This window comes from Ostrinia nubilalis, chromosome 25 (genome assembly GCF_963855985.1).
Source record: "Ostrinia nubilalis chromosome 25, ilOstNubi1.1, whole genome shotgun sequence".
In the NCBI taxonomy this organism is placed as follows: Eukaryota; Metazoa; Arthropoda; class Insecta; order Lepidoptera; family Crambidae; genus Ostrinia; species Ostrinia nubilalis.
This window is the reverse complement of record NC_087112.1, coordinates 4,211,768-4,236,604: the sequence shown is the minus strand read 5'-3', so window position 1 is coordinate 4,236,604 and position 24,837 is coordinate 4,211,768. Positions and strand designations below refer to the sequence as shown.

At 35.2% G+C, this 24,837-nt stretch overlaps 1 protein-coding gene across 4 annotated transcripts in view; it reads left to right on the top strand.

Annotated features, from left to right (window-relative positions):
* The first annotated feature begins 703 nt into the window (after positions 1-703).
* The window catches only part of LOC135084268 (uncharacterized), a 144,520-nt gene continuing 120,386 nt past the window's right edge, over positions 704-24,837 (top strand). For all 4 annotated transcript variants that reach the window (XM_063979054.1, XM_063979052.1, XM_063979053.1 and 1 more), the window contains exon 1: positions 704-1,016. In XM_063979054.1, the coding sequence (XP_063835124.1) occupies positions 899-1,016 (118 nt within the window). In that variant the 5' untranslated portion in view covers positions 704-898. The remainder of the gene's footprint in view (positions 1,017-24,837) is intronic.

The window sequence follows — 24,837 nt, the reverse complement described above, 5'->3', positions numbered from 1 at the left end:
CAACTTTGAAAGTGAGGTTCCGTCCAGGGGTCCGCAACATTTGCACTTACAATGTAGAGGGAGAGCTTTGCTGAGTTGAACCTGTTCAGGTTCTTAATATCTTAGGCTGAGTTGCACCACCTAACTTTAAGGGTAACTTTAATGATAACCGGTGTTTTTTGTATGGAGTATGACACATTTGTGACGTTTTTTAGAGCTAAAGTAAGTAGGTGCAACACAGCCTTAATATCTTAGATTTAATGTAGAGATGAAAATTGCTTACGCAGCTAGCCCTAAGTAGTGAAGGGAACAAAAAAAAACTTGTGTACTTTGGATTAAATGTGTTATTTAATTTAAATTAAATTAAATTAATCTATTTTATTTTCACAAATGATCCGTTCCACCCATTGTTGAATAAGATAGATTATTGGCTTTATTAGACTTTTATAATTGGCAGCTGTTATTGGTACAGAAAACAACAGACGTATTAATTAATGTGATTGGAGACATTTTCAATGTCACCCAGATTTTTCTATTTCCCGCCACCGAAACGGTGTTCAAGATGGAACTACTTTTGAAATCGCCTTCCTCTTCCGTGTACTGCAATTTGTAATACCACTTGCCAAAGGACAACTGGCTCGAATATTGGAAAACAAAAATGTTGGCCACACCTTTCACCAGAGCGGCGAAGGCGAGAAGAATCGCTGGTGCCAGTACAACGGCGTCGGCGCCCCACCGCGGACGATAACGAACATTCCAATTTCGAATTTCAAACTTGAACCGCGATGCTTCGATAGACGTTCCAAATACGAATTCAAATTTTTTGTGGCTGCTTTTTTAATTCATCTTTTTTTTCTACTGCCACTTCTGTGCTGTGACTAAAAAGTTTTAATGCAATTTGAAAATTAGTGCAAGTGCAATGCTTCAGCCAAGATTATTTGGAAGTGCCAGTGACAGAATGGGGGGCAAAAGGAACTGTGTTGGGGCTTGGAGTCTTGTTTTCGTCGCGGTTTTTCTGGCTACAGTGACATGTCAAGGTAAGTCAGTTCATGTTAAATGTCACTTGCAGTGTCAGTCATGACTTGTGAGTTATTTTTAAAGAGGTTTTGCGTTAAAGTTGGCTCTATATGGAACAGGAAAAAGTTGGTAGAGTCATTACGAAAGCTCTACTACTAAAGACTTCAACGCGTTAGCACTGAGAGTTAAAAGTTAAAGTCGCGATTAAACCTCGTAATTTTTGTAATAATTTCAAATAAATGTCCTATTACAATCGTTTAAGTTTGTAATAATCGGCTAATGCCTTTATTAGGCGGCGGCTCTTTTAATTTTTTCTCTACATTGTTAAGAAAATATCATTTACGAGACATAATTCGTGAAAGTAGAAACAGTGTGTTTAATTTTTAGTGCTAACACAAATAAAATAATTCTATATTCTTAATTAGGACAAAATATTTCAATTACATCGCCTAATGGAATGATCAAGAAAGAAAATACAAGTTTTTAGTGAAATTTATTATTTTTAGTAATCAGCGGAACATAAAGTTAATCCTACTAATATTATAAATGCGAAAGTTTGGATGTCGGGATGTTTGTTACTCTTTCACGCAAAAACTACTGAACCGATTTTGATAAAACTTTACAGTATTATTGTTTATTATAACCCAGAATAACATATAGGCTATAATTTATGACGATCTGTGACAAACGAAATTTCACGCAGGTGAAGCCGCGGGCAAAAGCTAGTTAAAAATAAGCCTACTTATCTTCAAATCATCTATTACACATCTTGAATGTAACATATACGTAACTAAATAAGCCCTAGTCGTTAACAATGATGTAAATAGTACTAATTAACAAAACCAAGATAATATTACATAAGAATTTTACATAGATCTCGCAACATATATGTAATATATGTTTTAACATTAAAGTCAAGGCTGAACGAAAGTTTAAGGCTTGCTTAAGAGTATAACTCATTAAGAAGCCATTTTTTCAACAATATTCAGTTTTTCGTAAGTGTTTCGAGCTCTTGTTTGCTCAATTTAGGCCCATCTTTGCATTATTATTATTATTATTGCAGTTGTGTGTATTAATAATATAGATTACGATCTATTAACATCTAGAGTCGGTCAATAAAACAGGCAAAGCATGTCCAAAACTAACCAGAGCCAAAAGTATCTCCTAAACTAAGCAAAATCGTAGAACATACATGGGGGTGATTTAGATACACCTTGATGTAAGAAATCTAAATTTTAGCTTTGAACGTCAACTCCCTGGCCACCCTGTATAAAACAAGGACAAAATTACACTGTGATATGTGGTACAAGATACCTATTAATGAAAATTACAATTTTATTATCTCTATGTATTCGATATTTACTTCGATAGTCGGTACATTTACTGTTTTAGCCACAAAACAAAAGATCCTGAAATAGAGTCTTTCATGAGAGTACTTTGTCTGTAAACTCTATCTTCTTAGACCCGATTTGAACAAACTTTTATCCGAGAATAGCTCCTGGTATAACTGGCACATTGACAGTTCAGATTAACATTTATTTGGTCGAATCCACCCTTAGTCGTAGAAAAAGTTAGAAGAAGACTAGGAAGGAAATAAAATATCACAAATATTGCTATACAGGGTGTTAGGTAAATGGGTATATGAGCCGACACTAGCCCATGTTAACATGGGCATATAAATGGTATGATGAAGTCAGAAAATTGATATCTTCATTTTAATCATTTTAATTTTCATACAAACCGGATTTTATAAAATTTATTTTGTATGAAAATTAAAAAAAATAAAATTATGATATCAAATTTCTGACTTCATCATACTATTTATATGCCCATGTTAACATGGGCTAGTGTCGGCTCATATACCCATTTACCTAACACCCTGTATATTGCTGTCTAAATGAGCCGGTTTACCTAATCATGAAGCCCTATTGTTTTATTATCCAATATTTAGTTGTAATTAGTAATGGAAACCTTTTATTATGATATTAACTAAGAATGCGGCCTGTCAACATAACAAATCAAAACTCCATTATGATTTTGCAAATTTGAAATTAAAATTGTTGTGCAAACCGATGTTCCTGTTCAATTAATTGAACCGTCAATTAGAACTTACATTAAGTTAAAACCTGAATTTTAAGAGAAAGTGACGCGTACGACTTTCGATTTAAATGCTGAATAAATAGTGATTGTTTTAACATTAACTTGCGCACAAAAAATCTACTTTTTTATTGCTTTGTATTTTGTTCCATGAGATTAAAATTAAAATTGATTTTTATCAATACTTTGTGAAATTAAAATTGTAGTTTGATAAAACATTTTGTTGATATTTAGTCGGCAGTTTTTGATAGTTGCATTTATTTAATTACTTATTTATATATTCAACTTTAAAGCAACCTTGGCCTTTTCCATAGTTCCCGATCATTTACTTTTTCCAATCACTTATCGTGTTGATTCAGAACTATGCAAGTTCTAAATGTTCTTTACTTTGACTTTAAAAATAAATGTACAAATCGTTCACTAGTACAAATTGTTAACTAACATGAATTTACGTATAATATACCTACGACCTACGTAAGCACAGACGGTTATAAAATTGATTAAGACGTTTTAAATATTAACTTGTAATAACAAATTAGAATGTTATTAAAGTAATCAAATCCTAGTTAAAATAATTCCGAAATCTTTCACGTATTCGCGTGTAATATAAATACATTTTATCTTTTAACACACGTTGATAGTTGGATGTTCATTTGAATTCACCTTTAGGACTCCATATTATGCTAATAAATAAATATGCTCTTATAAATATAATTAATTATTCAAAACTTTAAGTTGCGTGCCCTAGAGGGTCCTTAAATGTAATCTTACATAGATTGTGTACATAATTTACGATCATGCAATCAACAGTAAATATAACTTTGGTGCGTTTGATTTGATTTGACATTTGATTATTGAAAAAAAAAAGTACATAAAGATAACGTTGTAAAAAAGCTTTTGGCTTACAAAGCTTTTTGCCGAATCGTTACTGACTGTACAACAGACTGTGCTGTGTGCTTTCCAGTTGGCCAATGGGTCAAGTGATCAAAATGAACAAATGTAAATGTTTTTTTTACTCGCATACGAAGGTACAAAACTCTTTATAAGTCCAACCTTTTTGTCTTTGATCTGGTTGAATGAATTAAAAAACAAATGACAAATATTTAAGTATGTGTCTAAAAAAACAATTGACAAATATCCATTTTTGTAACACAAACCTCACATAGAGCCATACTTGGCACACAGCCAATTCCCACAGTTTAAATGCAACCATCAAGAAGATTTGACCCGCGTTGCGCACGCGCTTGCGTCATAGTGAGCGGTCACTAAATGTCACTGTAGCGTCTGTAGCTAGACCTTAGGTAATTACATAGACTTCCGATATGTGCATGTATAAGGTTTCCGGGGTTGTAATAATAGAGCTTTGTGGCTCATTTCAGGTGACTTTAAAGGTGATGGTTACATGAAGTTTGCTTTAGTATTAAGTTTCTGTGTGGATCTGCCAGTCACTGAAAATATTTGTAGCGTAAAAGTACGGTGGTGAAATTTAAACTTTTTCTACTACGAGTCTACTCGTATTTCTTATCAAAAACTTGACTATAGGTTTGACTCCAAAAGGTATCCTACGATAGTAACATCATGCCCGTTGTTATTTAATTTTTAGCATTAAGAGTTGAATCTATGTTTATAATTTTCAAATTTTTAAGTGTATAACAGGAACACATAACAGGAATTTTATTTTCATAGGGATCACTTAAAAATTAAGGATTTTTGGTGAAAACGGACATCATCGAAATAGGTTCAGCAGCTGTGCCGTGATAACGTAACAGAAAAGGTTAATCTCGTTGTTAAATTATTAAACTTTAATGGGGCAATGCATGAGCCATCAAACTACACATTTTTGCTGCACAATAGTACGATAGTACCTATTACAACTACAAAGAAGCCACTAAATTAAGCTTGAAGTGCCGCCTACTTCTTTAAAAACTACAATAGTTTGATTGAAATATTGATGGTTGCAAATGATAAAGCCTTTCGCAAAATGATAATAGGCGCTTGCGTTTTTCAAATGAACAGGATTATTAAGGCTGGGTTGCACCATCTTACTTTAACCGTAACTATAACGATAACCTACGTTTTTTTATAAAATTTGGACACATTTTTGACGTTTGTTAAAGTTATACGATCCTGCAACACAGTCTTAACTAAAAGATCTAATCTTTCAAAATACACCTTCATTCAAATTTAAACCATCATTTCATACAATAAGATATTCCTAACTGATAAATGTTACGTGTTAAAATGATTGTGAAAGACGTTAAGTAAAGATCAACTCGTAACCTGCGTAATGACCCCTTGGCGCAGTGGCTGCCTTGCAAAGTTCCGGGTTCGATTGCGTGCGGGTGCATGTTGCAATGTGTACTTATCAAGTTGTAAGGTTAGCCTAATTTGATGGATATTTTAACTTTGACATGAGATATTTGTTAGAGGTAAATGCAAAATTACGCCTGTAATTACAAACATTACTATGAGGTCTCACAATGCGCGTGGACGCACAGGGTGACACACGAACCAATCACAGGAGCTCTATTCAACGCTGTGCGTTCGATTTGATGCTTCACTTAAGCAAGCATAGTTTGTTCATACAGGTGTGTAGGTCTTATCTACAAAGTAATCATTTGAACTGCAGCCGCCAGCACGTCAACCTACCACATTTTTTTTAACTAATTTTGGTCTGTATTTCTAAAGTTTCATCAATGACATAGTTTAGTGGGTTAGTAGTAAATAGTAGGTAGGCCCATACGTGAAAGAATCATAATTTCAACATGCCTTACAAAATGGTGGCATACTTAACTAAAATATATTAATAGTATACAATATTGTAATGATGACTTGCAATGAAAAAATGAGTGTTGTGATTGTAGCAGTGAAACTGACAAACAAGACAATTTATGAAATGTCCAGTCTAATAGTATTGACAGGGAAATCACAACATTTTTTATTAATTGTAGAGTTGTTAAACTGAAAACAATTGAACGTAACTTTTTCCTAATCAACACGTACATAACAAGTTACTTCAACATTTTCAGTTGTTTATTATTTTTATAAGGACATTAGCATTTATAATTGTGACTCCAGTTAAGTTTACTAATTTTATTTTACTCTGTTCTAGAGTATGAAAATCAGTAAACATAATTTTATTCATTAGATTTCTTACATTGCATTCCATGGTGTGTAAAACATCATAAACGCAGTAAGTACTTACCTATATGGATGAAGTACACAAGTTCTTTTAGATTTTATATTTCCTTATTCACGTAAGAAAAAAAAACTCACTTTCAATATCGCTATTCATTTATTTATGAATTCGGATTTTTGCCAAAATTTCCAGTTTAATTCTAGCTACAACATGGGTGTGATCATCAATATTACAAAGATGGTTGAATAAAAAACCACCTGTCAGTGAGATCCGAAGGCATTGTGTGATGTGACTGGTATAACGGTGCTAGTTCTGTTGTATGACGTTGTATGAGAGAAATAACAATCATACATTTGTATAATTGGGTCAATTAGGAGGCTTTGGGAATGTATGAGACGGTAGATCATTTAATAGACAGATACATCTTAATATTTGAGTGAATTAATGATTCAGGAATAGACAGACATGCTTAGATTCTATATGGCTAGGTATTTTAAAACATTTATTGTGAATTATAGTAAAACAAAGTTTATAATTGTATCTGATCTAAACAAATTACTTAATGGAACAAAAAATAGATTTTTATTTATGCTCAATTGAACTTGAAGGTATAAAACAAAAACAGATAAAAACTCTTATTTATTACCAATCATATAATTCTAGAAGACTAATAGACAATATTATTGTTGAAAAATAACACCAATTACAAATACATAACATGGGTCACCTTAGGTATCCCATCCTACTTTGACCTTCAATAAAATCATCTCCTATTTTAGATCTTAAGGAAAATATGATCCATCTAATTCACAAAAAAGTCTATTAATTCGATGGTCCTCTATTTTCTATGAAATATTACCTCTATGCCCTTACTATAAGTAACCTTGGGGCTTTAAAAAGAGGTCAGAGTCGTGACAGCATGACCACAATTTGACCTAATAGTTAATGTCGCGCAGCTAATCAACTTCGCACGACGAAACAAAGACTTTGGACAAATGGTACTATTACAAAACAACGTTCCAAATCAAAGTTACAATATTTATTCAGTATAGGCCCTTTCTAGGGCACTTATACACGTCTTAAATAGGTATAGGTGGTCCTACCACTGCTTCGGGACAACATATGGGCTGGTGCTGAGAAGAAGTGGCGGAAGAAACTCAGTCACCTTAGTTCAAAACTCGATTCATACACATAAATTCTGTTCTGTGATAAGTATACGGGACTATTCCCGCCTCTCGTTCTACACCTGTGTAGCCTGGATCTACAGCTTGACCGCCAATAAAAACCAAACCAGTGGAGGTCAAATTTGTCCTATGATTTGTCTAAATTTTGAAATTCAACTAATAAAAAGCCTCATTCATGGACAGAATTTTATTGATTGTTTCTAATATTGATCGTGATAGAAAGATATTATCGTACGTAAGTACGTAAATATAATCGTACCTATGTAGATTTGACATTTTCAGGTTAAATAACATAATAGAAAGAATTAACGAAAAATTGTTAAAATTTCACAGTATCGCCTAAGTTAAATACTTGTTTTACCTAGTTTTATCCTATTAAAAACTAGAACAGTCTAATAACACCGTTTTAACTGTTTTGGTTGTGTCTCTTTCCACCATAGTGAAATTAGCATTTAACAAAAAGTAACAGCATTCAGCAATAATATGCTGTGTAATGATTCATAATAATACGAAACCAAAATTATCCTTCTAATATTGATAGACCAGCTTCAGCCTTTTTTTTACGGGGAAAAATGCGTTGAGTCGCATACCTACCCTGCGGGGACAGGGTAGGTTATGTGGGGCTCACCAAGTCAGAAGGACGAGGCATACCCACTAAAAAGACCCCGGTGCTCCGTCACTCGCCATAAGTGGGAGGAAACTGTGGGTTTCCGGACAAAGCCTTCTCTACCACAGCCCCTCCGGGAGACCAGCTTCAGCCTGCATCAACTTCAGCCTTTCGTGGATTTTCTTCAAACATTTTTGGGTTCTAAATACGTTGTCTAAATATTCAAAGAAACTAAACTTACTTTCTTCCTTCTTTTCTTATAACCAGTGAAAGTAGCATCGAAATTCGTCAAGCCGTTTCTCAAAGCTTAACTTTATAAATGGACACTACACTATTTAAAATTTGATCTCTGTTTTACAAACTTGTAAACCTGTCCTTGAACTGCCTAGTGACATAGTAACAAAAAAGCTATGTTACTAAATTGATTGGATAACAGATTATATTAACCATTAATTTTACATTGCTTAATAACTAGGACGTGTCCTAAGGCTTTAAGAAATCTTTTGAGAACTAGTTTTTAACTCGTCCTACTAAACATGATATTAGACATAGTATGGCGTTTACTATACCTAGTCACGATCATTGCAAAAACGTAAATCGTCTGTTGCATCAATGCAAATAGTTTTTGTTTGTTTTACAATCGCGGCGTAATGTTGTATGAAAATGTATGTAATTTGGTGTAAACTTCACGCCTTTGTTTCCGTTTATTAAATGCTGTTTTTGTTTGAAGTTCGTTTGTTATTCGGTACTGACCTACAGAGGTGTCGAATGGTTAAAAATTGGTGTTAAGTTTTTGTAGTTAAATATTTAATTTATATTTTTATCGTCTTTCTTTTGTTTAACTGAAGGTATAATAACATATAAATACTTATGTTTTTGCATTTGTATACTTACTTTGTCTAAGAATTTTGTTACGAATACAAAATAGAGATACATATACAAATACCTGACTATATTAGTAATCATGTTTCCCATACTAATTTTACCACTATTTCGATCATAACAACCGCACAAATAGGAAACAAGAAGAGATTTCTCTTTCTACGTCAATAGTTTATGAAAATAAAACAAAAAATCGGAACCAACGAAACCTCTTACACACGCGACACGTAATCATTTTCTTACCAACCATAGAAAATTCGCTGTCGAATTCGCAAATTATCTTAGCTAAAAGCCGTAATACAGTCCAAACCACGAAGCGTCATTACCATATTAGAGCCATCCCGAATATAGCTTGCCAAACTCATTTAAAAACTAAATTCGATACTACAGTTAGATATTTGATTGTCGAAACTTATCTGGCAGACGAGGGCTTAATTTAAATATGGTTAAACCTCACTTTTGTCATACTTTAGACCGCAACTCTATTAAGAAGTGGAACATCGCCGGCCAGTCGATAGCGGGGGTGTGGTGTCAGTGTCAGCGATTGATTTGATCGATCAATTATTGATTATTTTTAGAAGTAGAACTTTACCAGCTTAAATAATGGTAAAAGAGGAGTGAGACACAAATAAATTCTAAGACTCGCGCACGTAGGGTTACATAACAAGTTTAATATTGGCACATCAAGCAATAACACTGCATAAATAAATAAAATAACACTGCGTCAAAATAGTAATTTAGAAGTACCACTGCACGAGGACGACCGTCTCTAATTTAACCAGCGACAAATGGAGGATTTGACTTACGCTCTCCTCCACGCTTCTCATATTTCTCCCTTAGTCGCTTTTTACGAACTGCAAATAGTAACTAGAAATAAATGTTGCAAATATTAATAGGTCACCGTCGGTACCCTCTGGGTACGGACCGGGACTAATCCCTAGGATGTACAGTCGCGGAATGAAAAGGTTCGTCACCTTAGTGTCGGTTTTCGCTTGCACTAGGTACTGTAAGAGTCAAACCTGCCAACATAACAGTGCAAGAAACAGTGCTGCTAACATTTAAATAAATAAATGACGTTTGCTAACGAATAAGGTTTTGCTTGTTTATTTTTCTATCTCATCAGTGCAATGCAATGATGACATTGACCAATTGACAATAGTTTTTTTTATTTAATAGAAATAATAGCGCAGGTTGAACCAACAAGAAGGTTTTAGTTTATCAATCATAATAATCTTCTTGACAAGATTCGAGATTATTCTGTAACATAGTTTCAAAAGGTAATATGTGCTCGCGATTCGTTGAAGGAATCAATTTGAAAACTGACGAACCTTTTCATTCCGTGACTGTACTTGCTTGACCGTCAATAAAAACCCAATCAGTGATGGTCAAATTCCTGGGTTCGGAAGCCTGACTATAACTGAAATGGATAAAATATTCTTCATTGACTTTGAACCTTATATTACCTCAATGAAGTTCAAAACTTAGCCACTATCAGCAGGTAAAGGATTAAAAACTCAATGTCCACTCACCACACTATAGTCGATCGCTGTCACTTCCACCACACCCCGATCGGTGAAACCTGCCTCTGAGTAGGTCAGCCTGTACTGTAGGCCGTATGTGGCGGACGGATGTCGTATGACATTCTTGTCCTACCCACTACGTGCAATTAATAAAATCAACGGGAATTTTTTAAGCCCAAAACTAGTTTTTTTATAGGCTAATAGATGACGATTGACGATCAACGTTTTTTATAGGCTAAACGATGGCAAAAGAACAGGTGTTAAGTTTGGTGATGATGAAGAATAATATTGGCACTTATGGATTGTAAAACTATAGAATGTAAGTGCGAATTACTGCGTACAATGTTAGAAGTACTTAGCTGGTTAATAGCGATGAGTATTTTAGGTGAATAATAAAAGTTATGGTTTATTTTATGCTTTTTGATTAGATATAAGTATACAATCTTGCTTGTTTATTTACAGTAGAAACTTAATACCAAGTTAAACAAAGAGAGATAAGTTCAGTAGCATCTATAGGTTATTTTGATATCCTAGAAAAACTAGTAACTTTATAGTTTTAAAAATGTAAAATGAATTTTTTACTTTTGTTTTTATCTGTTTTTTACCTATAAGGGTAATGCGAGTACTTATCACTAATCGTAAAATTAATAATACATAATTTAAATTATCTACTACCTAAAGTAGATCGGTAGATTTCATAATTTAATTGAATAACCATTGAGGAATAAAACGTCGGCGTTACACATGTTGAAGGGAACTGAAGTCGATTGCTTAATAATTCTATGCCCAGACTTATTTATATCTAAGATACTATACAATTTTACAGTTCTGTTTGTATGCATTAGTGATTATTTCTAGAAATGCGATGCAATTCTGAAAAGGCAACAAACACAATGGCTGAAAAATGAAAAACTGTAGGTATGTCCTAAATACTGAACCAATCAATAAATGTGCCCTGAATAGATATATTTAAGTCTTAAAATGGTAATGTGTAAATTCACGCAAATGCCACATAATGGATTTTGATGAAACTTTACAATCATAAAATCTAATACACTTAGCACAAATGCAAAGCATAATACCACATAATACTCAATTAGTTAGGCTAATTTTTGTCCAAATCTACGCGGATTAAATCGCGGGCCAAAGCTCGTAATTTTAAACTTTAAAATATAGCAATTATTACAATAAGTGTTCCTGTCTTCATAAGCCGCTCATATTACTACAGTAAAAGCATAACATCTACACAATTTTGTTGCAAAATAACTTCTATTACGACTACATAAGATACTATTAATGTAATAACTTCATGAGCTGTTCAAGTAATCGTCGTGCAACTTGCATTGCGCAAGTTCTAATAGAATAACTTGAAAAAAGCCTTTCACTTTGCATAGGTAAGTATTGCCAATAGCTAAAGGTGAGCTTTCAGAAGATGTTTATGTTATAGTCAAAGCTCATAATCGGTCAAAACCACTTTTGACTGATTTTTGTAGTTAAGATTGTTATTAAAATGTTTAGTTCAGTAACATTTTTTTACATGACAGGAGGCAAACGATATTAGCCGCCTGGAGACGCAAGACGAGGAGGGCCGACCCCAAATAAAATGGGAATGGGCCAGGCAAAGTAGTAGGAGGCAAACGATATTATACTGAATATAGTGTTTATAAAATGCATCAGTCGTCCCCGCGTGAAAATAGTTAGAATATTTTTCCCGTTTAACATTTTTCATTGATGCTCTGCTCCTATTGGTTGTAGCATCATAACAAATAGCCTACCCAACACAATAAATATTCTCAAATCAGACCAGTAGTTCACCCTACAGCCAATAGGTTCAAGAAACATGTTGCAAAAACTCTATTATTCCAGCTATTTTCACGCGTACGAAGTCATGGGCATAGCTAGTTATACAATAAAGATATCTATCTATCTATTTACCTTTCGTGGTAGCTTTGCTTTGTATTCGGCAAGTCGCTGTTTCGATTTATACATCCTACTTACTTACATCATGTTAACATGTGAACATAACAAAGCTTAAAAGTTAAAACTGAACGGTAACTTTCACTGTTAATAAAAGCACGCAAACAGATAGCTTAATTGGACTCCCTTCAAACTATTGTGGAGGTTAGTACTAAAAATTAGAAAGTCGATAACAAGTTGGGATGAGCCGGCTAGTGATGTGTAACTGATATATCGATAGTACCTGCCTATCATTTGAGAATAGATGAAAGAATGAAATATTATTAAGTTGAATAAAATATGACGTTTGGATGACAAGTATGTATAAAAATAATTACTGTTTCTACTAAATAATACATATTAAAATCTTTGTTTTTACACAAAATAATAATTATTGAGTTGGCGAATTTTGCGACTTTCTATTCTTGCCATATCTCAATTTTAGAATGAACATAGTTCTGTTTTAAATGTGTCCTACTACGAAACCTGTAGTCTGTAGAAAATGCGACATTGCTACTGATTTATCATTTGATGGAAACACATTTAATGTAACATATTATCCCATCCATACATAGAGAGAATGACGCGATCACAGCCATGGTCTTGGCCACGCAAACTCTCAACTCTATCGATAATTCCCAGACTGATTTAACAAGATAATCACCTCACTATTTCGGCTGCGCGCACGCATACTCACGCACACACTCGCGCCTGACCTTTCATCGAAGATTGTGAAAGTGCTGTGCTTTGACTGCTGTCTTAGTGGGTAGTATCGATTACATGAGTAAAGCATGTATGATTTGGGTGGGACGGTTAGCTTAGACGTAATGTTGATTGACAGTTAATGTTTATTTTTCTTCTTTGTCTAAATAAAAGTAATAATTTCTGCTAGCGGCTTCGCAAGAGTCGATGTCCGCTGGTCACAGTCTTAGCCTAGGCGCAGACCATCGATTTTTCGTCGGCCGATAGTTTAGTCGGGCAGTTGATCAGTATGGGCATGTATGGAAGTGCGCACATTACACCGATTTGATTAGGCCGATTTGATTATTCATACAAATTAAAATCGGGCACAACTATCGGCCAACTAAAAATCGGTGGTCTGCGCCTACTCTTAATCTTACAAAACAACGCTTGAAATTCAATTCAATCTCATCTCAAGTGATTAACTCAGTGCCTGAGGTAAGGGAGCGGCACGGGAGGGTGTTTTTGAGACGTTAAACGTCAGCGAGACTTCAGATATGCTTCAGATTTGCATGCTCTGTCACGTCATAATATGTCAATGTCACTCCTCACGTGTCACTCTCCTCAGGTACTGACTGAGTTACTAGACCTATAAACTCAAAATCTTTGTTTGAGATAAGTTTTGAGCAACATCTTGTAAGCTCCTTTATACCCAATATAAATAAAGTCATATCCATTAAAGTCCTTTAACTATAGTCATAGTCACCATAAAAGAACGAATAGCAGAAAACTTGAAAGGTCATTCCACACATGACTGAACACATTGTATGGTGTACTTAGGGTTACCATAATAACATTTGAAAATTGAGAAAAAAAAACTTTTTATTCAATAAACTGATAACAGCTGATCTGTCAATTACTTTGGAGAAATGGTATTTTTTGGCGTTTTCGTTATTTTCCCAATACAATAAGTTGTTGTTCATGCTGTTTAAGCTGGATAAAGCTAGAAATACAAAAATCTGGACATGTCTATACAAATCTAGACGCATGGCCACCCTATCATTGCATTCCTTGCAATTCCCTAGAGCAGCAGCACATATTGTTTTCTATATTTGGTTCGCTGTAATAATAACCCTAGTTATGTCATAATATGTCTGATAGTTGGATAATAACAGCACAATGGGAGTTTTTTATGGTGTTATGTCATACCATTGAAACAGATAGGCTAGGTGAATGTCAGTCGTTTATTCTTTGTTTGTTAGCTTGTTATTTGTTTCTAATTTAGGAAATTACTAGTAATTTTATTATGTTATTTTTTTCGTACTTACTATTGGTTTCTCTGTATGTAGGTCAATCAGGATTACGAACTAGTTTCAGAAAGAAAGAGAACTTTGTTTGGCTCTAGGTCTTGTATAAAAGCACTCAAAGTCATACATTTTTGTTACATAAATCGCCCTATTACAACTGTAATCTATTTGATTACTAATAACATTGTGAAATGTTGGCTATTCTACAATTTAAAATCATTATATCTTTGAGTCTCTGATATCTTTGAGAGAGAATGAGACCTATCTTATAATTAAGACCGCCAAAAGTATTTGGATTTGTATTTTAATTTCCTACTTACTTTTACAGCTTTATCATCCAATAAACACGTTAAAAAAGCTCGTAAGTTTCAAATAACTTCAGTCAAACTGTCACCTTGTTATTTGTTTCCTATCAACCTTCTTTTATTGATCATAAGGTCATCAGGAAACCGGTGCATTGATCGAGTTAAGAGTTCAATAAACGTATCGAATCAGAGGCCATTTTGTATTTTGGGCCAGGAAGCGAGTTCTTTTTACTCGACTGCGCCAGAAGGAGGGTTATTGGTAAAAGCAGTTTATCTATGGAGTTTATTTTAAGTTAAGCCTGCTTTTGCTGATGTGGAAATAGAATTCTTGTAATATAAAACAATAATGATTTATTTCTCACACTTAAAACAGAACAAATAAATACAGGTAAAGAGACATATAAATGAGTGTGCGATATCGGTCCAGGTAAATGAATACATGTGCTAGTGCAAATAGTGCAATGAGACTCCAAGTCTAAATAATCTAATACGGCATAAAATTACAGGTTAATAGTTAGTTAGTTACCTAGTTCGCTCTGGTTTAAAATTGGCGATTAAACTGTATATTCTGGGCACTGGTAAACTGGCTTTTATAGAGAACTTTTACAGCAGTCGACAGTATTAGGTTGAAATGAGAGTAGGTAGACTCATGCTCACTCTCTCCCTTAGGTACTTATCCATGTATTTAAATTAATAGGTAGTTCTTGTTTAATTACATTAGTCAAGTTTATGTCAACATAGTTCATTGACTCTCACAGATTAAACAAGAATACTCAAAACCGTTTTAATGAGCACATATACATACAAAAATCTCTATTTATATAGAAAGTGTTTGTTCGTTTGTCCGGATCCGTATCCGGGTGGCGACGGTTAGTGGGTCAGAAATGACCTTGCTATGGTCAATTGGAATTTTAATGCGACAAAAAATGCTATTACTATTGTAATTAGTTAATTAATTAACGTCCTTGTCTAATTTATTTAGGAAATGCATTGACATTGATGGGTTATTCAACTGATTGAAATGAGAGTATTTTTGAGCTTGTAGGAAGTTGTACCTACATATAGGTAGTGTAATTATTATACAATAGAATGTAGGTTTTGTAAACTTATACTGTAACTTTAGTAACTTATATTGGAATTTTAGTAGAACAACACTAGCTTTTCCCGCGGCTTCGCCTGCGTAGATTTATACCTATATCGTTGTATATCGTTTATTTTGAAAAAATGCCACATATATATTTTTTAAATATTTTTCTGATAACCAGCACAACTTGCCTCAACACACAGTTCCGGCTTGACGTTGATTTATGGGACCCCCTATATAGTAGTCTAGCTAAATGGTATTATCATTAATTATAAACAATAATTGTTTCATAGAAATCCGGTATTCATTCAGTATTTTTTACATGAAAGATTCTTACAAACTTTCAAATAATAAATTAAAATTGACTGTCTATAAGGTTGGCCTAATTTCAAAACAATTTTATACATCGTTTATAAAAACAAGTTGTACTTAAATATAAAACGAATAGGCAAGAAACAAGTATAATTAATTTTAATTGACCTGGAAAGTCCAAAATCAAGACGTCAGTTATTTTTGTTAAAATACTTTTGGACGTTTCCGTATGTCAGAATTTTTAACAAAAATATTTAATTGCGTTTCACAAATTCATTATTTGCACGTTGTTACATGTCAGTTATTTTTATTTATTATTGAATCATCATATCAATTGGATCAGATTATAAACATGTAACTGTCAGTAAATCTCTATTTCTACATTAAATTTCACTGATAATATAATGTTATACAGGGTGTTAGGTAAATGGGTATATGAGCCGACACTAGCCCATGTTAACATGGGCATATAAATGGTATGGTGAAGTCAGAAATTTGATATCATAATTTTATTTTTTTTAATTTTCATACAAAATAAATTTTATAAAATCCGATTTGTATGAAAATTAAAATAATTAAAATGAAGATATCAATTTTCTGACTTCACCATGCCATTTATATGACCATTTTAACATGGGCTAGTGTCGGCTCATATACCCATTTACCTAACACCCTGTATAACAATAAATCAATCGTGCTGCTGATATATTTTTCGAGTTCAACGCGGAGACAAATACTTTACATTTCATAAAGAATAAATTGCTTTCGATTATTATTAAACAAAAATATTAATAAAACATGTGGAATGGACTGTCGTCTGCGGTGTTTCCGGACGGATACGACCTGCAAGCTTTCAAGAGGAGAGCGTATCTTTACCTTAAAGGCCGGCAACGCACCTGTAACGCCCCTGGGTCTGCGGGTGTCTATGGGCGACGGTAATCACTTACCATCAGGTGATCCGTTTGCTCGTTTGCCTCCTATCACATAAAAAAAAAAAAAAAAAAAAAATACCTAGTAGTCAAAGTCAACCCTATTTTCAATAAGGTTTATTTCTGTAGTTAAATATAGGTATTTTCCAAAGCATTAATACTGTCTGAAGGTTTTTAAATTTAAAACTCTATTAACTGAAATACGAGTAGGTTAAGAAATAATAATAATAATAAATAAATTCATTTCAACAACCAAGTGTGACTTACAGAACAGTCAATTAAAAGCATTAAAGCACTTTCCATTTTTAAAATAATACTAGCAATTTGTAAATACAAATTAATTACCGATAATCCCGTTAACCCCTCGTGGTAAGCTAAATATGCTTGTGTTACGAGTGGGCTCATCACAATAGTCGGCGGGGATAGAACCCGCGTTCCTCGGATCACTAGACGGCCAGTCCGATACCTTCACCGTTCGGCTATCGTTGCTATAATTTGGTCCTTACTTTGACGTATTCCACTTAGAGCACCCAAATATCACCTGCATGAATAGCACCTGCCCACTAAGAGCAACTATCGATATTTTGGGAGATATTTTTTTTAGAAAATCCAGCTCAAAATATCGATAGGTGTTCTCTTTAGTGGAATAGGCCAGGTGCTATTCGTGCAGGTGCTATTCGTGCAGGTGCTACTCGTGCAAGTGCTATTCGTGCAGGTGATATTAGTGCAAGTGCTATTCGTGCTGGTGCTATTCGTGCAGGTGCTATTCGTGCAGGTGCTATTCGTGCAAGTGCTGTTCGTCCAAGTGCTACTCGTGCAGGTGCTATTTGGGCGGGTGCTCTAAGTGGCAGGTCCTGTACTCAAGCGCAACTAGCCTACTTGCGCGCGCGCCGATGCATGAACGTGGGAGCGCGCACTCGCACGCAACGGTGGCTAAGGACATTTTGACTCGCTTACACAATTTTTGGGAATTCGATAATGTACGTTACTTAACTGGCAACCGACTGGCTGGCAGAGAATGGCTTGCGGCATTAAGTTCGCCATAACTTCTGGCTAGCATGGAATGACAAGCAGAGTATAAGATTTTAGTAGATGAACCGTTAAACAGAAGGCAATTTACACAATTGCTCTCCAGAATTTTTTTTGGACACAAGACAAGCTAACTAAATGAAAAATAAAATGTTCTGACAACTAGGAACAAGTTTTCGAAGTGATTTTACTTGTTGTTCCACTTAAGAGTTGAACTTTTAACCCGTTGAGTCAACTGGGTGCAACTCCCGAGTGCCAAGATTATGAAACGTGTGAAGTTTGCCTGCACCGACTCCAAAAGTATCAATCATGGTATAACATAAATATTAATTCGTCCTAATAAATAAGTAATTAGTAGGTAATTATTTTTCTACTTTTTAGTGTTAGTTTTTTGGAGTCGGTTTTATTTTTTTTTATAAAAATTAACTTATTTCTTGCTTTTTAGTTAACTAATTATTACCTTGATGTTACCACTGAAGGTAGGCAGTACATTGAGACTATATTCTTCATGTCAAGTGTAAAATAATATTCCCTACAAAATACAGGTTATCATATCGGCAACCTAAAAAGACCTTAAACCGTCAGCCTACCTTAAAAACATGAAATAATACCACTGTGGGTCTAATTGTACCTATAATATTTAAAAAATTATCCTCCAACTCCTAAGCGTTAAGGAGTTGTACCTACCATGACCAGTTCATCATGATGAGATGATGACTATCTGATGCAAACACTTGAATAAATTTAGAAACTATAGTTATCTATAAAATTAAAAGAATTATCCTCCAACTCCCAAGCATTAAGGAGTTGTACCTTCTATCATCAGCTCATCAATATAAGATGATGATTTCCAGGAGCAAATACTTGAATAAATTAAGAAAAAGTTTGAAAAACGATATACGTGCCTATAAAATTTGAGGGTTGCCCTCGATTTCCCTAGGATCCCATCATCAGATCCTGACTTGGTGACAATGGGACCACCTCAGAAGTGTACCCTATCGAACAAAAAAAGAATTTTGAAAATCGGTCCACAATTGACGGAGTAATCGGTGAACATACATAGAAAAAAAAAAAAACATACATACAGTCGAACATATAACCTCCTCCTTTTTTGAAGTCGGTTAATAAAACCAAATAAAGATCTCACGTGTCCTCTTTAACAGATGGATAGCAATTAATCCCAACTTAACAGTTTTATAGTCATAAAAAATGGCTATAGCGTAACTACCTATTTTTTGAAGAAGTGACTATGGATCCTTGTAAAGACACATTTTTGGGGTAAAAACCTTTCCTTTAATGAAATGAAGTTTAGAACTAGGCTTTCAAATGGTACCAATGTTGGTGGGAAGTGGGCATGCATACGTTTGATAAGTGCTTGTCGCGGGAGGTGCGATTTATTTGATGCCGAGTGTATTTAAATATCGTTGACTAACGATTGTTGCTCAAACCTCCTAAAATAGCTTCAGGCTTATACGAAGACCAGCCCACAAAACGCATTAAGGCTTGGTTTCCACCAAGAGCGGAGCGGAGCAGATAGTACGAGAGGGGACCGTAAGATGGGTATCTTACGGTCCCCTTTATCATCATCATCATTTCAGCCATAGGACGTCCACTGCTGATCATAGGCCTCCTTCAATGCTTTCCATGTTGATCGATTGGTAGCAGCCTGCGTCCAGCGCTTCCCTGCTACGCTTCTATGCTGTCGTCGGTTCACCTTGTGGGTGGACGTCCACGCTGCGTTTTCCGGTACGCGGCCTCCATTCCAGAACCTTAATGCCCCATCGACCGTCAGTTCTGCGTACTATGTGTCCTGCCCCTTGCCACTTCTGCTTGCTAATCCGTCGGGCTATGTCAGCGACTTTAGTTCGTTTATTACGGATCTTCTCATTTCTGATTCGATCTCGTAGAATTACTTGATATTAAGATAAGCTCTAAGGCACGTTAAGAAAAGTTGTGTTAAGTTATGGAACAATTAATTAAGAAACTCCGATTTGGCCGAAAGTACAAAAAAAAGTGTGCCATGGAGCTTATCGTAGTCGTATCAAGTGACGTACGTAGGTATCTTACTTACGGTCCCCTCTCGGACTAAGAGCGAGAAGTGCCAGGCCGTCTTTCCATAATCAAAATTATCTTCATTTATGTAGACTAATTAAATTAGTACTTACAAATCTTCAAATGCTCTTAAGGAGCCTATACTTGTCTCATTCTTTTTTTGCCCTACCAGCGCTTCGAGACAAACATTTGGCAAGTGCTGAGAAGAAGCATAGAATTTGACAGCGGTGAAGAAGCGGCTTAGAGCGGAGAAGAGATGTGGAAATAATGAAATCTGATTGGTTCGCTTACTATAGGCCTCATAAGAAGGCTCAAGGTCACCCAAAGGGCGATGGAGCGGGCTATGCTCGGAGTTTTCCTGCGTGATCGAATCAGAAATGAGGAGATCCGCAGGAGAACCAAATTAACCGACATAGCTCGCAGAATTGCTAAAATCAAGTGGCAGTGGGCGGGGCACATAGCTCGTAGAGACGATGGCCGTTGGGGCAGGAAAGTTCTCCAGTGGCGAACACGGGCTGGAAGACGTAGCGTGGGCAAGCCTCCTACTAGGTGGACCGACGATCTGGTAATGGTCGCGGGAAGAGCCTGGATGCGGGCAGCGCAGGACCGTTCATTGTGGAAAACCTTGGGGGAGGCCTTTATCCAGCAGTGGACGTCATTTGGCTCAAACGACGATTGGTTATTAAAAAACTTCTCCGCTCCGCTCTGCCTTGGTGGAAAACGGGCCTAAGTAATGTTTTCAAAATAATCGTGAGACGAGAGAAACTGATAATAAATTGGTATAAAAAAACAACGAACCAGAACTTATTGCTTTGATCTGACGAACAGGTGTTGTAGGGCTGTCAAGTTGAAGAAAGTTTGATTTGTACGTGGAAATAGCTAATTGATATTCTAATATTTATGTTTTTTGCTTGGAGTGAAATCTATTTGAATTTCATCTTATGATTTTATAAAAGGATTTTTACAGACCCAAAATAACAGGACAAGAAACTCTGTCACTATTTTCAATTCGTCAGCTTTTGTTTTACTAAGTTAACAAGCTTATGTACTTACAAGGGCTTTTTTTTTCACGGAGACATCCCGTCTTTTGCAGAAACTTTTTATGCAGGGTGCCGTTAAGTAGTAGGAAAACGTGCTTAATTATTATCATTCATACGAACATACCGTTTGCAGTGTCCCGCAAAAAAATTTAAACACCAAGTTTTGCGCGATCCCGCATTACTGGATCCCGGAAAACTGGATTGCCGTGGGAAAGAGCCATAAGACAAGTCTTACTAAAAGTCTTACTAAAGAAATTCGCTTTTAAGGACCATTCTTAGTACACGTCCAAAAATATTTTTGTCTATTATTTACTTTCACCTTCTGTATCTCGCATGTGAGTGAAGGTCAGCCATTTCATCTTCCATAGCGTTGGCAGCCCTATAGAAAATTTGCGAAGCCCTACATTGTGTTTTCACCTGCGCGGAATCCACTTTCTCCCGCTCCTAACCGCCAGCGTCTGTGCATAGCAAATCTATTCGATCGTTGATTTGTATTGATTGTAAATCGATAAGTGATCAATTAGAATCGATTGAATCTCAAAGTCAAGTTAAACGATTGAAGTTTTATAGCGTAATTTGAGGGCAATTGATACCTTTTTATGATTTCTGAGTGATTGTATGATGATTGTAACTAAATTATAGTGAAAAGTATTATAATTGAATAGGGCGCATGCCATTGACTGACATATGTACTTTTTTATGAGTTATTAAAAATGGAATGTTAATTGTAAAATATAGGGTAGGTACGAGTACCTACATCTGAATATGAAGAGAATAAGCCTAGGCGCAGATCATCGATTTTTCGTCGGCCGATAGTTTAGTCGGGCTGTTGATCAGTGATGGGCATGTATGGAAGTGCGCACATTACACCGATTCGATTTGGCAGATTCTTCATACAATTTAAAATCGGGCACAACTATCGGCCAACTAAAAATCGGTGGTCGCTGCGCCTAGTCTAAAACGAATATAGAATCTTCAGGTACAGTCAAACCTATAGATTATAGAAACAATTTAAGACATTGCAACATGAAATAACTTTTTGTATAATAAAAAAAGAGCACGTGCTTTTCTTGACAATTTATTAGCTTCTCTTCTTACTGAATTCTTTTCAGCTCGTTTATATTAAAAAAAACTTAATAGCATTACAAAATGTGTTTAATTAGTTATCTCTGTAAAAAGCAGCAGGAGTCGCAATGCACAAGTAAAAGTTGCAGACATAAAAAGCCGTCTGTCCATCAAGCACACAATAGCCTAACCTACTTATTTAACAAAAAGTCGAATTATGTTATTGCTCTCATTCGTATTACGTGATTGGAATCTAGGAAATAAAATCGACTATCCACTAGGACGGCAGAACGAGCACGCGATGACATATTAACATTCGTTCGTTCCTTGTTGCATAATCGAATAATTATTCGATTGATTGTGCGAAGTTATGACGAGATTTCATTTTTATAATTACTATGGTTTGCGTTTTGACGGATCTGAAATAAAAATCGTAATGTTTTTCTTTGCTGAAACAATGTATTATTGGGACGTGTAAAAGTGCCTTTAAAAGCTAACTTTTGTTCGTTCGTTTCAACCAAATGACGTCCACTCAGCTGGACAAAAGCCTCCTCCAAGGACCTAATTTACTGAAAATGAATTTTGTATTTTATGTTTTAAAAAACAAAAGATTTACACTAAAAATACCTGTCTTGAAACCATGACCTTTCGCTCTGCTCTGACCTATGATTTATTTAATTTAAATTATGTAATCTCTACCAAAGTTTGGGTCGAATTTAAAGTGATATTTCACTTTAACTAGGCTCAAATTTCGACCTTACAAAACCTCATAAATTAACATACACCCATTTATTTAAAATGTGTGTTAAATTTCACAAAAACGTCAAATCATCTTGCATCAAATCTTGTATCACCGTTTGCTAATTCGCACGCTTTTTTTGTTTCAGGTAAGTTCACATTTGACATTTAAACGAGTGTCAACATCATCTCCGGTTACATTTCTCAGCTGGCTTGAGAATACTTCGAAATGCACGAACAGAATCAGCGATGGACCTTGAGATTTGCGATGTTACGAATCTCCGCATAGCTTCTTGGTGAGTAACGAATTATTTAGGTTAGAGTTGCGTCTAGCTAAAGGTGGAGACATACTGGGAATTTTTAATAAGGGTTCTGTACATAAAATGGTTAAAAATGGCCATGTATTTGCTGCCCCACACTTTACGTGGATGTCGTGAAGGGAACATCATCTGTCCTCTTAAAGCGTGGGGAGTGTAGTAGGCCCAATCCTCCATATTTTGCTTCTAGGCCTGCTGATGATGACGGTCTGAAAAGGAAAAAGAAAAAGAAACCTTTTCTTAATCATCACTTTCATCTTTCTATCTGTCAGTCAAGACTCGATTCAGGAGTACTTCGCGTTGAGAATCATGAAATTTGATAGCAGCTAAAGTAAACCCAAATAACTACTCAAACTAGTCTAGCCTAGACATTTCGTCAGTGTGATCTAACCTTTATAATTTTTGCAACAGATACAGCTTGGATTGTGTTAGTTTTCGAGCTTGTGGCAGTTAATAGAATGTTTTCTCATAAGATAACATGTAATTATTTTAGAATATAGAATTAATTGCGTCAAGCCGAAGTAACAGGCGGATTTATGAACAGTTAATTGACAATTACTACATATTTGTTACAACAAAAACAATAATCAAATCAAGGAATTTAACTACGAGTAAATGCATGTTAAGTCAATTTTAACAAAAAATGTGTTACAAAGTTTAAAATCATCTTTTGATTTTGTAACTATGTTTTATTAGCAGTGTTTAGAAATGGCATTTTGGAAAGACTTGTTTTTACCCGACTGCGTCAGAAGGAGAGTTATGTTTTTAAGTAGAGAATATTCTATGTTTTCTCTCTCTCAAGCCGAGTTACAGGTTCAATTCTTAGGTGTGACATACGAAATGAAAAATAACTATGTAACTTATAAATCTCTCGTATTATTATGTATCTATCATTCGATATAGACTAGTAAGACTAAGAACGGAATTTGTCACACTGAATGCGGTCTTCGAGCAGGTCATAGTGAATCCAGTATGGTAAATCCATAAGGGTTTTGAAATTAAAGGTCAATGTCCTTACAGGACTATTCCCACCTCTCGTTCCCACCGCTGCAACTCCTGTGTAGCCAGGATCTACAGCTTGACCGCCAATAAAACCCAACTAGTGATGGTCAAGTTTGTCCCGGAAAGTTAAACTGTCATTGGACTCGCAACGAAATTAGTCAAAAGAACATAGGAGTCAATGTCCTTGTAAAACTAATTTAAAAACAAATACTGTAAGTGGCCAGTAATCTAACCATTATAACCAAACTCATAACAAGAAAAAAAATCCAACCCTATGATCGCATACCAGGCCCGCCCACAAAAACGAAACGCACTGGCCATCTCACCAGATGAAAAAAAAAATTCAACATGGCGGCACGGCTGATTACTTTCACGGAGAGAAAGCACGATTTCGTCATTCAATCGTCACTTCGTTATCACGGGGTCGATAACACCTACAGGTGGAAAAGGAGGTCAAATTAATTTTTTCGCGATGTGTTCTCTCGCTTTTTTTATTCTCTCTCTCTCTCTCTCTCTATTATGTCCTTGAAATCATCGAAATGTTAAAGATTCGCGTTCGTTTTCGAAATAATTTTGTTTTCTCGCTTTTTTTACC